The following is a 17,340-nucleotide window of genomic DNA, read 5'->3' on the forward strand; positions in this document are numbered from 1 at the left end:
CGACCCTGCTTGCCTCCGACTATCCTGCCTCACCGATCTCCTGGAAATCACCTCAGCCTTCCGTCCCCGACCACGATCCTTGCCTGTCCCTTTCTGGATTCTGCCTGTCTGCTCCCTTGGCTATCCGGTGATTACCTGATTCAGCTCTACAGAGTGAGTGTTACTCCCGTCTCCTCTGTGGCTTCCTGCAGTTCTGTGACTGATTATTCCTTCACTGAGTGAGTACAAGACTGAGTTTTACGGACATTACTCACCGTGTCCTGGTTTGGTTCGGCTGAGCCTAACCTCCAATCCCCACTAAAGACTGTTAAAGGCCAGCGGCCAGAAGACAGACTGTTTTGCCTACTGCCACTGTTTCCTGGACGTGTGCTAATAAAGTTTGTTACCAACGATACCTGCCTGTCTTTGTGCTGCTATTGGGTCCAAACCAAACCCTTACAGAATTTAGTTTTATAAATAAAACCACCTTACCTTGCTCTACCATTCGGGCAGTGTATCAGTACTTGATACCCTTAAAGTAATACTTTACCCCCCAAATGACCATTTGTACACATCTTGGGGGTTTTTTTGGGAGTCAGAATTGACCCTATTTAGGCAACAGGCTGGAGCTGTGGAGGAGCAAGGGGTGGATCTGACTAACAAGCTGTCTATAACTATAAGCCTTAATTGATAACTGGTGAGTTATCAAAAAATTCACCCCCGTCCACTTGTCATGAATTTTGAAATTAGCTATAGAGACCAAAACTGTTTTTCGCTGTAAAGTTGGACATTTAACATGGGGGTTTATGGGGATTGACTGGCTTCTGAAGCCAGTCCCAAGTGGCCATTTGAGGAACTGCAGTTTTTAGCACTTCTGTGTTAGGTTCGTTTTTCAGCCTTAAGAAGTTGCTGCTTGGCTAGCCAGTCATATTGCTCTGAATGGGGTGAGGTAGATTACTTCACAGGGAACAATAATGAGGGACTCCCAGGTTCATTTCCTGGTGAACAGGTTAGTTCAAAATAGCCACACTCAAAGTCAGAGTGAAAAGCCCACCAGTCAGAGGATGGTGAGACATGATATTGTTTAAAGTCCCCCTCCAGACACATTTTAAAGTATGTACTAATATGTAATTTAACATGGTTTTCCCACATAGTAGTTTAAAAACTCTGAAAAGGGACTGGAAGCAGATGTACTCTTTCTGCTTGAGAAAGCAATACATGTCTGAGCCTCAGTCAGATTCAGATAGCTCCAGTTGTATGCTCAGTGCTTCCCAGACTGACAGCCCTTTCCAATGGTGAGCTGAACTGAAAGGGAGAGTTGGTGTTTTTGTGTGACGTTGGTGTTTTAAAGGGGTACTTGAGATACTCAAGTCACATAATAACACAAACTAACTAATTGATTGACGCAGCAGTGTTGTGAGCATTTTTAAAATGCATTTGTGTCTAAATCATTTGGATGGGGAGGTGTGGTAGTGGCAGTTTTTGCAACTGAATGCTTCCATTCACGTGATGGGTATCAAATTAGGTACTCTATTGGTATTGGTATCGGTTTAAGGCTACTGGTGTTGGTACTGGTATCATCAGTTTATTAATGATAACTAGCTCTACCTGTCATGTAACGTCATAAAACAATGGACACTCATGCTTTACACTCAACATTATCTCCAACTTTGCCATGACTCTTTTTGTCATGCTTACCTTCACAGGGAACAGGCGGGTAAAGTAGTTTTCCCAGTTGTCTCGAGCAGCAATGACAATCCTCTTCTTCATATTGTCATTCTGGATGGTGCTTATAGTCATTCCCACATTGAAATTAGCTAAAGCACAAATGAGAAGAATGTGATAATGGTCAGCAAACTAATGCAGAAACAAATGATAAATGATGCAGTTTAAATTCAGTGAATCAGTGAGTGTGATAAAACTTCAATTAATAGCCTGGGCTGTTTTTTGCTTATATTTGGGACAGGCCTTTAATTGCTTTCTCACAAAACTGTTAATCAAAAAAGATTGGAAATATAATAAAATTGTTAATATAAACAAGTATGACTATTACTTGTATAGAAATTAGGCTTCAGATAAATTATAAATCATTGATCTAGTCCCAACAGACAGCACATCAGTGAGATTTACAGCACTTGAGCATTAAAGCTCCTGGCATACTGACACAACACTACTATATCCTGTTAAAACAATACTCACAACTTGGATTAGTTTCTTTTTTTTATTGAAAAACACTTGATTCTTTTGATCTGAGGACTCTTATATGGACTAAATGAATGTGAATAACTTGCAGGGTAATTGAGAAATGTACACATAATTTGAGGTAGCCAACAACCTGATTTTATATGTACAAAGAACCTCAATAAAAATGAACTGTTTGGCAACCAGACCAGGCCATTCATTTGTCAAAATGTGTAGCCACACCGGGCAAATAAAAGGGACTGGCTGTTTAACTGGGACTAGGCTTTTAACTGAAGTTTTATGGCATTTTATCCTGATTGTTTGTGACTGACTTTAGCTTTTGACAAAAACATTTGAATCAACACTGTAAAAAAAAAACAAAAAAAAAACAAGAGCTTCAAACTCTCACCCAGCAGGTCCTTCATCTTCCTCCTTTCCTCTCTGCTAATCCTCACACAGCTGTCAGAGTAGGTGTCCCTCATAATCTGAAATACATTACATAGTGACATTGTGACTGCTTCTGAAGTAAGTGGGAGATAATGAGCAATGTATCAGAGGGCTTTACATAAGTAGAATAGGATCCCTCAGTAAAGTACAGTACATCAGGTTAAACATGATGACTCCTGTAAATATACTAACCTGCTCACATAACAGATTGAGGATGTAGGGCCGGTTGAACATCTCTCTGGGGTAAAACACCTGCACACACACAAATGGTACTTAAGGGTAGTGACGAGGGCTTATAACAACAAGATTTTCTCTTCAAATCTCCTGTTTAGCTGAAGGCATCATTGATGAATCTAATGCACCTGTGTCAGCCTGAACACTTCTGTATTTCTACTGGGTTAGTGATGGATGAAGATTTGTCAGTAAATATTCATTCATTCATTTTTCTTCCCAATCACTTCAGTGCACACTGCCAACATAAGCAATATATATAGTGGATCCATAACATCCACATTTCCATGAAATGGAAAGCACACTTAAGAAAGCAAAACTAAGTAAATTAAGATTCCTCTACATTAACCTCTTTGAATTTTGTGAATCTGAATTTTACTCATAGAAAACAAAGGAAAATTCAGATTCATAAAATTCAAAGAGGTTAATGTAAACCAACACAAAAGAGCTGAAATCAACCCAACAATCTTTACTCGACTCTCCTTTTTTTTCCACAGGTACTTAATGATAACCCTGTAGTTGTTGTCTTGACCGGTTGTGAAATAAAATCCTGAGTCCTCCCTGTCCAAGACAAGACCGAGTAAACTAAGTCAGAGACGAGACTGAGAATTTGAAAAGGTGGTCTAAGATTAATCTCAAGAACTACAACACTGTCATTTGGACTAATTCAACTCGTTGTGAGACTGGTTCGAAACAGAGACTAAGGGCCCGTCCCAATACCCCCCCTTAGCCCGGGAACTGCCCTCTGGTCTGTCAGCCCATTGGTCCGACATCCCATTGTTCCGACCATATTAAACCCATTGTTCCGAAGTCCGTTCCGAAATCATCATGATCCCCTGTGGTTAAGGTCTGGTTAGGTTTTGGCACAAAAACCACTTGGTTAGGGTTAGGAAAAGATCATGGTGTGGGTTAAAATGAAAAAGAAAGTGACAAACACATAAGCTGTGAGCCTGTTTTGCCTCAAGCCTTTCCCAGCTGACCCAGAGCCGGTCGCGGCGCACCATCAAGGTAGAAATACGCCCACCGGGAGCCGTTCAGCACCACGGACCATCGGACTAATGGGATGTCGGACCAATGGGCTGTCGAACCAATGACATGGATCCCTTTGAAAGACACCTTTCTCATTACATAGTCATTTTATCTATTATTTATATAAAAACATTGATTAGCGCAGCTTTAAATGAATAACAGGTCCTCTGATAAATGTCGTATGTGTGTCTCACTTCTTTCCTCAGGAAGAGTTTTCCCGGCATGTTGGAGTAAGAGAAGTAAACCCCAGCAGAGAAGCGGAGGAGCTGGGAGTGAATGCCATCCACATCTAGCATCACAGCTAAAGGAAACAAACAGCAGCTTCAGTTACTGACTGATATGAACCTCCTCACATTCGATAACACCAAGTTAAAATGCTGGTTAGCAGCTAATTGTTAGCTTAAACACATCATATAAGTTCTTTTAATACACATAAACATAATGAGAGCAATACCCACCGAGAGATGGGGCAGCCATGGGTGGTGGGTCTGGGATGTCCTGAAGGATGGGTGTTGTTTGCAGAGGTGGTGGTGGGGAGTCTGGGGGAGGAGGCGGATGGTTCATGGAGCGCTGCGAGCCAAACAGGTCCTCCAGGGAGCGCTGTTTCTGCCTCATGCTGTTGGAGATGACCCGGGGCCCCCTGGTGGAGGGAGGAGAGGGCTGTGGGGATGGAGTCCTGGGAGGAGGTTGCTGCCTCTTAGGTTTTACTGGTGGAGGCACCCACTGTTTCTGCAAGCAGGAGGAAGTGAAAGATGTGAGGATGTAGCACACAGTATATTCCAGACAGACATACTCAATGAAACAGAATAATAAACCCAACAATAAAATAACTTTTAATTTCTAAAGAAATGTAGATACATTTTCTTTTGATTTGCAGTTGGACTTCCCAGACCATCCTGACCTGTTGTTGTGGCACTGGAGCTTTGTTTCTGAGTTTGGCCAGAGCTTCCTCTTTGGGATCATTCTTCTTTATAAAATTCCGTGACAGAGGTCTGTGAAGAGGATAAAAAAAAAAGTACATCACAAACATTACAGAACTTATTGTTTCTATTGGATGAGGCCATTGTAAAATCCATTTACTGTCTGGGTTGCTAGAATAAGGGGAAAACACATTTGCCATTCATTTAAAACCCTCAAAGTAAAACTGGAACATTTAAAAAAAAAGCAGAAATTAATTGTTATGAACGTTCTGGTTGTCAAAGGTTCCCAACCTTTTCTTTAAGACCTACCCCTATCTGCTGAACTCAAGTACCCCTTCATCAACACCACCCATCAGGTTCCAAATATGTTTATTCAAATGTATCATTAACTAGATATTACTTACCACAGTTCACATTTTTTTAAATACAATTTATACAATATTCAACTAATTGTTACTTTTTTTTTTATCATAAAATTATAAAATTACACTGTCAATGTTTACGTAATTTTGGTCAAGTTTGTATTTGTACTATAGTGTCAGAAGCTAGATGTTCAGTTATTTCAACCATTTAGCCATTGCTTGTAATGATCATTACTTTTAGCTAACTATTTTAGCCACTCATTCATTTTAGTAAACTCTTTAAGCCATTTATTTTTTTCTTTTAGTTAGTAAATAGGGTTGCCGTGCTATACTGGTGTCAGTGTATACTGTGGTATCATATTAATGGTTGTTATACTGTGTACATTTGCTTATCTACAGTATTTTTTTAAAAGTGCAACCAGAAGGAAAATCTTTCATTATTTTCAAAACTCCTCTGTTTCATTCCTTAAATGATACTGTTTACCGTGATACTGTGAAACTTCAAAATTTTCTTAGACAGTTATCTTACCATGGAAATCTGATACATCTGCAACCCTATTAGCACATTATTTGTGATGTATATTCATCATTTTTGGCTACTTTTTAAGCATTTACGCATTGCCTTCAGCCAACTGTTTAGACTTCTCTGCTCGCTTTTGCTAACAACTTTGTTTTTTGGAACAATGACTGTAACTTAAGCTGACTCATGTATATGTATATTTTTATTTTCTAACTAAACTGATTGTTTTTTTTTCCAGAAATTGGTTGAGCTACACCAAAAATTTCCCATACACCCCCTGGTAACTGTACAAGTACCCCTGGATGGGAATCATTGGCCTATGGGACAAATACCCATACCATGTACTCACAACGTCTCCAATTCAAATCTGACCAGGGAAGCTTCTTGAATGTCATTCTCTTTCTTCCTATATTTCCCAGTGAGTATTTTGGAAATAAGAATTTTAAAGTGTAAAACTAAGGATTCTTTCATGCATAACCTGTTTGGTATTTGACTGGCGTGATAATCAAATTCTGGGAGATTACAGACTACACAACCAGACCAAGACCGCCTGAAAAGGTGGGTCTCGATCCGGTTCCAAGTGGACTCTGGTGCGGAGAAACTACAAGATTGTATGATAGTAGATTTGATTTTAGAGCCTGTCCCTCAAATTATGATCATGTAGGTCATTTGTACAAGCAGAAATTACAGCCCGTATTTACGACCTCTAGTGGCCATTGTATTTATGACGGAAGCAAAGGATGGAGCCAGGCAACGTCTATATACAGTGGGAGGGAGGGAAGGTGGACAGATCTCTTTCAGCTTTGCGTGCTGGGATCTCCAACACAGTTTTAATAGGGTCAGCTCTTTGCTTTATTTCTCCTTCATTTCTTTGAAGGTAAATGTTTGTAACTATTGTATTGAGCGGTATGATCAATTTCTGCAAAGTGTGTTTAGAAATTCTGAGTATAAAGCTCTGTAATATTGAAAATGTTCCACAGCAAACGTAATTCAGACATTCAACTTTCATTTTCATCTCTTTCGCCTTTCAAACTATAGTTAGAGGAATACTTAATGTCAAAATGATCATTTGTTTATAATTTAGTTAGCCTGTGCTAGGTTAAATTTTTGCAGAAAACTGTTTTTCCCGCACACCTCCATGGTGAACAAAGAATCCAAAAACAATGAACAGTGTTGATGAATTGAAGTAAACAAGGGCTGTGTTTAACAACAGCAAAAATATCAAAACGTCATACAAACAAATGCATTTTCATTAAAACCTTACTTTTTAAAACACTCCAGCATATACGTATATCGCACATGGGCAAGCATGCTTGTTTGAGCTCTGCTGGTTCATTAAATTGCAGAGGCGTGCCACGTGTCATGTGTGAGATTGTATATGCTGAAGTTTTCAAACAGCAGGGTTTTTGCGAAAATGCACGTGAGTTTGCAAATGAATATTTTGATATCATTTTGCTGTTGTTTAGTCTCTATATACAGACTCTAGATTCACTGAATGTAGAGTCTGTAGGCAAACCCTGGAGATCTTGCCTCCAGAAGAAGAGCGGAAGAGCCCTGGTTTCCGGTTGTAGGCTGTTTGTAGTCCGCGTGATATTGGCTAATCACATTTGAGCCGGCTTCAGTTGTTGCCAGGTTAAATGCTCCGTGCGGTGAACTAACGAGGCGGAACATAATTTGGCGTCACTGCAAACTCTGAATCCATTGCAATGGTTCAGCATATTTACTTATATATAAACGGAAGTCGGAAACGGAAATTCGCCTCCTCCGCCCAAATCAAACCAGAATGCCAAAAAATCGGGGGTCTGCCCCCAGAGGCTGTATCGCCGTCTGCCGGAAGTCAGACACCGGATACAGCCGATGGGTTCCGAGAATGGCTGTTGTTACATGTGGCCCCCTTTTACTTCAGTTGATCATGAATTGTCTCTGTTTTTGGATTCTTTGCTCATCATGGAAGCATGTGAGAAAAACAAAGGTTCCTTCACAAATTCAACATAACACAGGGTGAGAAACTGATATAGAAGTGGTCATTTTGTGGGTTAAGTAGTCCTTTAAAACTCATTTTTAATGTCATGAATTATGAGCTTGATATACCCTCATACCAGCTACACAATAACACGACAACATAGTTCAAAAGGTCAGAGATATTACACCCTTCCAGTGTTTCTTTAACCACAGCATGATGTTGACTCCCATTCAGTATTTTGAATTCATACAGTTGTGAGGGAAACGGTGTCCAAGCAGGATCTAGCAGATTTTAAGATTAGATGAAACTCTGTTAAAATTTAGAGAAGTGTGCATAGACCTACTAGGAAGCAGCGCTGAAACTGACCTGACAGGCTCAAAGGGTTTGGCTTCTGGTTGGGGTCGGCTGTTAAACTGTTTGATGATATCCCGAATGCTGGAGGTGGGTTCAGGCTTAGGCTCAGTGAGAGGAGTTGGAGTAGGTATTGGTTTTGGGGGCTCCACTTTTCTGGCAGGAGGGGTGTTGAGACGCTTCACTGTGGAAGATGAGAGACAGAAACTACATCTCAAGTTCTTCATTCAATTCATGTTCTAACCAATTTGTGTCTTCTCACACCTGAATCACACCTGTAAAAGCTAATTTTGTGGGTTCTTATGAATGCTTGCATACCCCTGCAGAACATTTTTGTAGGGGAAAAAATATTCGAACAGACCTTAACTTCAGCAGATTTTTCCCTGCGGAAATTTATGTTTTACAAATAAAATTTCTTTGTTCCAACTGATGTCATACCTCCAGGTCATAGCTAACTTGCTGACAAAACGGGGGAACATCCTATCAATTTGGTTTCTCAACACCCAATATTATACTACAAACACAGCAACAGTGTTGATTACGTTGATGAAAACTATGATGGAAATTTTTCCATGAAAAAAACGAGACAATGACGAGCTAAAAGTAAGTTTTGATAATAAAAACTAAGATGAAATCTATGTTTAATTTTCGTTGACGGGACGAGACGTGATGAAAATGTTAGTGGTAAACTATCAGACATTGTAATTATCTTCAAATGCTGGTAAACTTCAGTAAATATTTTGCACCAGGATGTTTTGTTAGCCTGCAAAAACACCCACACCAGAGCAGCATCAGCTGTTGATTTGAGTAGTGAGCTGTAATTCAGCAGTAGGTATCAGCCATGTGTGTCTGAATGTGGATGGTGGAGCTTTTGAATGGATTTGTGGAGTTTGTTAGTTGCAGCGGTGGCTGTTAGCAGCTAGGTCTGCTTGTTAGCTGCTGAATGGCAGCAGAGCAAACAGCCACCAGCTTTTGGACTTCACAGCTGATCCCCACAGAACTCCACTCATATGCGGACAGGAGAAGGTTTCTAGGTTGATGCTGTTTGACAGGCAGGTAGGAGGCTTAGTTATCTGTGAGTGTAGCTGTGCTGCAAATAGACAGTCTGTACTCAGAGCAGTTTGTCTGACAGAGATGGAAGTTTGATTTTAATCACCAACTCTGTGAGAGGACACAAGTTTAATCCTCCAGACTAACATGTTACAGATTAAGAAAGAATTCAGGTTTTAATTAAGTTATTTTTCTGCTTCTTAAAAGTGAGATGGAGTCAGAGTTTACAATGAACCTGGGTACAAATCGTAGTTGTCTCTGATTAGTTATTTCTGGTGTCAAAGTTTTTGAGACCATAAATAGAGAGATGTTGAGCTTTTCAAATGATGATCAGTAAGTGTGTGGTCATAGATTCCCACTTAGACCTGTTAAACACTGCTGGAGAAATGACAGTTTGTAATTGTGTAGAAATCATTGGTAGTTGTCAAAAAAATTGTCTAAATGAAATTCTTATACAACCTGTCACCTTGATTCTAATTTCTGATACATGAATTAGCCTCACTGGATTAGTTTAAAGATGAAAAACATAAAGAAAATATAATTACTTAAGTTACTTAAAAGTTGACAAAAATGTTGTGGAATTTCATCGACTAGAAGGTTTTGAATTTCTGTGGTATAAAACTAGACTCACACTATGAAGGATAAAAATGACTAAAATGTGACTAAAACTAATGAGCATTTTTGTCTCCAGACTAAGACTAAATCTAAAATAGCTGTCAAAATTAACACTGCACCTAACGCTAACAGCTAATAGCGTTATGCCTAGTGTAACCATCAAATCTGGGGTCTGATTACTTTATGTATTGTGTAGGTAATGTTAGACATTCTTTGTCTGTGCATAGTTGACAAATGTAAAATTCTGAATATTTTCCCATAGTTCCCATGCCGCATTTTCGTATCACACCGGTGAGAGATGCTTTAGCAGCTCTTTAAAGGTAATATTTTCAGATTCAACAAAATATAATCTAGTCCATTGAACTTGTTATATCTTCTTACCAGGAGGCTTAGGTGCTGTAGGTGGGGGTAATGGCGGGGAGTGTTGCTGCTGTCTGGGTGGGCTGGAGGGGGCTGGCTGAGGCATTTGGGGTTTTGATCCACCTTGGGGCTGAAAGCCTGGAGGACAGTCAGGCAGAGAGATGGTGTGGAATGAAGAAACCCATGACTTAAATTGGAAAATAATTATTAACATGATGATTTAAAGTGCTTAACATTTTAACATCAGTGAGCCATTACAATATTAATTTGAACACATTCACGAGAGAAAGCTTGTAGCCCAATCTCTGCTGCATTTATATGCTATACTAAGTTAGATATAGTGTAACAAAGTACCATAGTATGAGATCTACAGTTGCATGCAAAAGTTTGGGTATCCCTGGTCAAAATTTTGTTTACTGTGAGTAGTTTAGTAAGTAGAAGATGAATTGATTTCCAAAAGACATGAAGATGAAGATGAAGATGAAGATGACACATTGTCAATATTTTAAGCAAAATTACTTTTTAATTTCAATCTTTTACAGTTTCAAAATAACAAAAAAGGAAAAGGTCCTGAAGCAAAAGTTTGGGCACCCTGCATGGTCAGTATGTAGTAGAGCCCCCTTTGTCAAGTATCACAGCTTCTAAACACTTTTTGAAACCAGCTAAGGTTCTATCAGTTCTTGTTTGGGGGCTTTTCACCCGTTCTTCCTGCAAAAGGCTTCTAGCTCTGTGAGATTCTTGGGCTGTCTTGCATGCACTGCTCTTTTGAGGTCTATCCACAGATTTTCAATGATGTTTAGGATCGGGGGACTGTGAGGGCCATGGCCAAACCTTCAACTTGCACCTCTTGAGGTAGTCTATTGTGGACTTCAAGGTGTGTTTAGGATCATTGTCCTGTTGTAGGAGCCATCCTCTCTTCATCTTCAGCTTTTTTACAGACAGGGTGATGTTTGCTTCCAGAATTTGCTGAAATTTAACTGAATCCATTCTTCCCTCTACCTGTGAAATGTTACCCATGCCACTGGCTGCAACACAAGCCCAAAGCATGATTGATCCCCCCTGTGTTCAACAGTTGGACAGGTGTTCTTTTCATGAATTTCTGTGTCCTTTTTTCTCCAAATATACCATTGCTCGTTGCATCCAAAAAGTTATATTTTAACTTCATCAGTCCACAGGACTTGTTTCCAAAAAGCATCAGGCTTGTTGGATGTTCCTTTGAAAACTTGTGACACTGAATTTTGTGGTTACATTTAAACTAAGGAAACAGCTACCTGAAAACACTTTGCTATCTTCTTATAGCCTTCTCCTGGGGGCTGTGGCTCAGAGGTAGAATGGGTCGTCCACCAATCGGAACATCAGTGGTTCGATCCCTGGCTCCTCCAGTCTGCATGTCAAAGTATCCTTGAGCAAGGTACTGAACCCCAAATTGCTCCCGATGGCTGTTCCATCGATGTGTTGAAAAAACAACTGAGTAGCAGGTGGCACCTTGTATGGTAGCCTCGGCCACTAGTGTATGAATGTGTGTATGTGTGTATGTGTGTGTGTGTGTGTGAATGGGTGAATGTGACTCGTAGTGTATGAAGTGTTTTGAGTGGTCGGATGACTAGAAAGGCGCTCTACCATTATCATTCCTGCTTTGTGGGCATCAGTTATTTTAGTTTTCACAGTGCCAGGCAGCTGTTTAGAGGAGCCTGTGGCTGCTGATTGTTGGGACAAGGTTTCAGGAGTTAGAATATTTATAAAGCTTTGAAATTTGCATCACCTGTATGGAGCTTTTTTCCTATCTTTATTCAAGAGAGTGGTATATCGTCAAAGTCAAGGACCTCAAGTAAGTTTTTTGTATTTTTTTTATTCTAATGGTGCTATTACTTTCTTCAGATCAAGGGGAGAACATAAAGCCCTGGAGGGCGGGAGTGGATGTCCGGTTAAAGAGTACCCGCACGGACGGGACGCTCTAAAACTAAAGCAAGCGCACCCACAAGGAGGCAGGAATCATTTCATTGGTCAACAATAAACCTGGCGTTCTATTGGTTGGGGGATTTTGACAGAAAGAGCAGAAATTCCACAAACGCACAGAAGCAGCTTGAGCAGTAGGAGAAGAGCTGAAGCTGGAGCAGGAAATCTGTGTAAGCAACATTGTATCTGAGTGCGAGCACACAGTTTGAGCAGAAACAGAGTAGATCTAAGTGCAAGCAGAGGCTATTTGAGTGCGAGGGCAGGGTTTTGAGGGACAATATTACAAAATCTGAACTTGAAATCAATAAATAATGCACTCAAATTGATATGCCACTCTCTTGAATAAAGATAGAAAAAAAGCTCTATACACCTGGCCTTTCCTAATGATGACTGTGAGCAAGCCATAATCCTAACAAGCTAATCATGGTCTGAGACCCTGGTAACAGTTGTCTGGGAGCTCAAATGTCTTGGGTTGTCCAAACATTTGCATGGTGCTGCTTTCATTTTTTAATCTAAAATTGTACAAAACAAAAATAATACTCTAATCTTGCTTAAAATGTTGAAAAGCATGTTTCATCTTTCATCTTAATGCATTTTGGAGATCAGTTCATCTTCTACTCACTTAACTATTCACAGTAAACAAAATTTTGACCGGGTGCCCAAACTTTTGCATGCCACTGTAGTTGAAGGTCTCCTGGATAACTACATGAAACACAATATGTGTTCAAAGTTTTAAGCAATGGGTGGATGGCCTACAGTGTTCTTCAGTTTTCTTCAAAGTCAAAGACACAAGAAAGGGATGAATCAGTGGGGTTTGTGGAAATATGAGAGACAGTTTAAAAGATAATTCATTTTAAAAAAGAAGAAACTAAATATATTAGTTGCTTGCCAGTGCCACTCACCAATCTTTTTGAAGTATTCCTGCTTGTCTCTGAAAGACTGAAGGTCATCTGGATCTGGTAAGTCCACTTCTCTTTCTGGCTGTAAAAGAAATGGATATGGGCACACAACATGTGACCACATGAGGAGGAACCGGACCCAGTGATACCAGTGCTCCAAATTTAGGGAATTAAAGGATAAAGGTGCAGTATTCTACATCTTTTTGTATTGTCGACAAATCTCATATTCAGAGCCAAAAACAACAGAGCATTCATAAAGGCAATAAAATGTTTGGACAGTCAGTTTTCCAACACCCAACAGACCCTTTTGGGGCCGACGCCACAACAACGTCATTTTATTAGCTGGAGGCAAAACAGGACTCGCCACCACGGGGCTGTAGGCTACACAGGAGGTTTAAAATGTTGTCTTGTTGCGTTACTGGGAGCCAGAATAGAAGAAGTCATGGCTCAAAACTTACATTCTATCCCATACCAGCCGCCACTACACATTAACAAAAACAAAGGCCACTATGGTTAAATGCCATAAGATGAGAGGACTGGACAGAGGGTCATCAAAAATGCTCGCATGTGCAGCGCACACTTCATATCAGGTTAGGGGAAAAGTCTTTACTGTTGTGAATAACGTCATGTGTATTAAGGGTTATCATGTCCACCTAATCAGAAACTGGGGAGGTATTGAGAGGAATATTGGATTTCTCAGCAATGCTAATTTTATAGCGCTTTAGCTAACGTTTCCTTCGATAGCAAGGAAAGTGTTCATCCTCCTTTGTAAGACTGGCATAGTAATCAGTAGGGCTGTCAAAAGCACCATGAAATTGAGTTTGAATATTTTCGAATTAATTTAGTAGAGTTCGAAAAATATTCAAATTTATTTATTTTTTTTTTTTTACAAAAAAACACAAAAAATAAGATGCTTATTGCTGACACAATATGAACGTGACACTCAGATGAAAACACCCATTCTGACCTCACTGAAGTGCCAGGTATGACCAACTTCTGCCTCGCTCTCTGAGCAATGTTTGGATACTTCAGTGCGTAGTTTTCCACCACAGGAGTGGATCCTGGTCGGCTCGTAGTGGTGTCTCATTCTGGTAACGTTTCATCTCTTCTTCAAAAAGTGTAGGCAGGGAGGCAGCAGGTGCAACACTCTCCCTGTATGTCTCCCCGAACAGGTCACACATCGCGGACAGCGCAGTGGGTGGTGTTGGCACAGTGGGCTCCTCCGTTGGCGCCTCTCCATCAGCCCGAACGGGATTCACCATGATACACATTTTTTTTTTTAAAGATTATTTTTTGGGCTTTTTTGCCTTTAATGAACAGGACAGAGTGAAATGGGGTGAGAGAAAGAGTAGGGGTTGACATGCAGCAAAGGGTTGCAAGCCAGAGTCGAACCTGCAACCGCTGCAGCGAGGCATCACCTCTGTACATGGGGCGCCGGCACTATCCACTACACTATCAATGCCCCGATATACATTATTGATAGTATTAATTAATTATTAATGATATTGGAATTATCAAATTTAGGTTCGAACTTATAAAAAATATTTGAATATATTTCGAATTTTTTTTGACAGCCCTAGTAATCAGCCATAAAGCCGGCCATCCCATGTTCAACAATCCTGTCAAATCATCCATCCACTGAGTGAGAGCGTACGGGTCGGCCAGTCTGGTCCCGTTGGTCAGTGTTTACTTATTCAAGTTACACTCATGGTCCAAGAGAGTGAGTGACCTGACACGGTGCGTTCGTAAGTTCAGTCTGACATTACATGAAAATGAGAGCCCTGTTGGTCCAAGAAAAGGAACGTTTTATTTCTACAGGAATTAACAAAGGTTAAGTTAATCACACATTCACTCCCCTCGGTGCTCTGCTGCTCCGTCTCCCCAGACAGAGTGATGAGAGCTGCCACTGACAGTGCAGTGCTCTGGAGAACTGAACGGTACATTCCAACAGCGCTCTGAATTTACAAACAGTCCAGTTTGTGCTAGAGTGCGCTCTGGCACTCAGAATGAGTATATCTGAATGCACCACTCGCATCATCTTCCTCCATTGTCTAAAACAAGCCAACAGAACTTGTCAGTGGAGAACTGTTTTGCCTCCAGCTAAGCCCCACCCACCAAAAACGTCATACTGTTTACTAACAGTAAAAGGGTCTCTATTGTACGAAAAACATTGCAACAACTACCTCAACAATGGGATAGGATGTAGATGGTAATGTCGCAGATATGCACTTGCTAACATTATATATTGGTCACAGATTGAGGCTAGCCACAACAGCTAGCATTAGCATCAGATTTGGGGTCCGATTAGTTTATATATTGTGGAGTGGACACTATTTTATTTTATCTTATTTATTTATTTGATGAAAATGGAACACAGCTATGCATATAATTCACACTGAATCCTGTGTACATCATATGCTGACTTTGTATATTCTGCACCACATTTTCATATTGCACAGGTGAGAAAAAACTTTAGCAAATCACTACTTTTGGTCTTTTTAATGGGATTTGATGACAATAAGAAAAATAATTTGTTGATGAAGACAGTGGGAAAAGTTCTGGGAAAAAGCACTTGAGATTTTCTTTTGTCAAGAAAATATGTAACATCATCAGCATACAACTTGAGGTTACATCCACTGATACTGCAGTATCAGGTTAAACAGAGGAGATGTTAAAGGGTACAACCAGAAGAAAACGAAAAACAAATGTGAGGGTGTGGACTTGAGCATGAATAGGGACGTATTGTAGAAATGTATGAAAGAAAGAAGTAAAAAATAACCAGGCATAGTTAGATAAGGATGTGTAAAAAAAAATCAGCAACAGAATGCATTGCAAAAATATATAAAGTACTGAAAACAGAAATACCTCTGGCTCAGGCTGTCTGCGGGTGGAGGTGCGTTTAGGTGCCAATGCTTTGGGACGAGCAGGTGGGGGTGAGGGAGATCGAGGGGAAGGGGAGGGTGAGCGTTCCTTGGGCCGTGGCTCGAAACGACGTCTCCGCTGCCTATCCTCTTCCTGCTTTTTCTCCTGCTCCTGCAGCTTCCTCTGCTGCTCCTGCGTCTGCTGCTGGGACAAACTCATCGCCTGCAGGGTCATCTGCTGGGCCTGAAGAGGAGGAAGAGAGAGGACAGGAAAATACAGAGTTGGAGGGGAGGTGGGAGAGGGAGTTCGAAAAGTGAAATATGGGTGGAGGGGCAAATACAGGATGAATAAACTGACCATTGTACTATAACAGAAGTGCGCTAAGAGTGCTAGTCCTTACCATGAGAAAGGCCTGTTGGTTGATGAGGGCCTGCTGTGATGCTGCCATCTGCATGGGGTCAGCCATGGGAGTCTGAGGCATCATCATGGCTGTGTAAGGATAAATATGACAAACTGTTTTTCACATAGAAATCAGCTACATCTAAATCAGTAATGAAGGAACTGACACAACATAACAATCAACTCACACAATCCACATACTGTCAGAGAAATTTTGGGGCATATAAAAAAACTGGCTGACTGGTGAGTGCTAACAGAGGTGGGAATCACAGATCAACAATATAATATTATCACAATACACAAGTACAATACCGATGCGATTTTAAATGTTGTCATATGCTGATTATTGTGATAAAATATATTATGATGTATTACCTTTTTCAACTGTTCCCCAGAGGAAAACTTTGTCAACGGGTATGTTTCATCTAATACGATAAAGTTTTTAGTCTGTTCATCTCACTTCAGCCATTTTTTTTGCAGCTGCAAAAAAATGGCTTAAGTATACTAAAAAAGAAATTGATTATAATTCTAGTTGGCTACCTAAAGTTTAATTTGTATTTGTCATAATAACAATTTATATAATAAAAAAAGCACTGTGTGATGATACGATATTACCACACAAAAATATTATGATAATTATCCCCCACCCCTACTAATTAATGACCATCACTGTAACCTGTCAATGCTAAGTTTCCTGCAGTTCCTGCATAATTTGCACAAGAATTCCAGTGGCCTTGTACACTTGTACATGAGTAAATAAAAGTTTTGAATCTTGAACAATGGTGCTCAAGGGCATATTCAGCTAACATTTATGTCTTTACTATGTTATATTTGTCAGATAGCCCACTAAGGTGTCAATCATTGACGTTGCTGTACTTGCTTATGATAGAAAAGATGATATAACTGGATGGGGCCTCCAGACCTCCTGGCAGATTTGACTCCATGGCATTGATTATTTTAATAATCAAACCTTTTCAAGTTTTTGGTTTTATTTAGTTGTCAATTGAATATCTCTCTGATGCAGACTCAAGATGCCCAATATAGTATTGGCTGGTAAGAAAATTAGATTATTGTTGTTGTTTCAGTGATGGAACTTCAAATCACAACTCAATCAAACTGCATCAAATCCTCCTAAATTGTGTATGGTATTATTTCACATTGATCTCTATAGTTTTTGTATCAAGCACACACAGGGTCATATTTATGGTTTTAGAAA

At 40.1% G+C, this 17,340-nt stretch overlaps 1 protein-coding gene across 1 annotated transcript in view; it reads right to left on the bottom strand.

Moving 5' to 3' along the window:
• myo15b (myosin XVB) overlaps positions 1-17,340 on the bottom strand; it is a 70,002-nt gene that overhangs the window by 16,008 nt on the left and 36,654 nt on the right. The window contains exons 37-47 of the mRNA XM_050060834.1: positions 16,126-16,214; positions 15,729-15,968; positions 12,867-12,945; positions 10,030-10,146; positions 7,999-8,167; positions 4,769-4,859; positions 4,326-4,596; positions 4,062-4,168; positions 2,800-2,859; positions 2,570-2,645; positions 1,678-1,796 (exon numbers count right to left, since the gene is read on the bottom strand). Of these exons, the coding sequence (XP_049916791.1) occupies positions 1,678-1,796; positions 2,570-2,645; positions 2,800-2,859; positions 4,062-4,168; positions 4,326-4,596; positions 4,769-4,859; positions 7,999-8,167; positions 10,030-10,146; positions 12,867-12,945; positions 15,729-15,968; positions 16,126-16,214 (1,418 nt within the window). The remainder of the gene's footprint in view (positions 1-1,677; positions 1,797-2,569; positions 2,646-2,799; positions 2,860-4,061; positions 4,169-4,325; positions 4,597-4,768; positions 4,860-7,998; positions 8,168-10,029; positions 10,147-12,866; positions 12,946-15,728; positions 15,969-16,125; positions 16,215-17,340) is intronic.

The sequence above is a fragment of the Epinephelus moara genome, chromosome 13, assembly GCF_006386435.1.
Source record: "Epinephelus moara isolate mb chromosome 13, YSFRI_EMoa_1.0, whole genome shotgun sequence".
Taxonomy (NCBI): Eukaryota; Metazoa; Chordata; class Actinopteri; order Perciformes; family Serranidae; genus Epinephelus; species Epinephelus moara.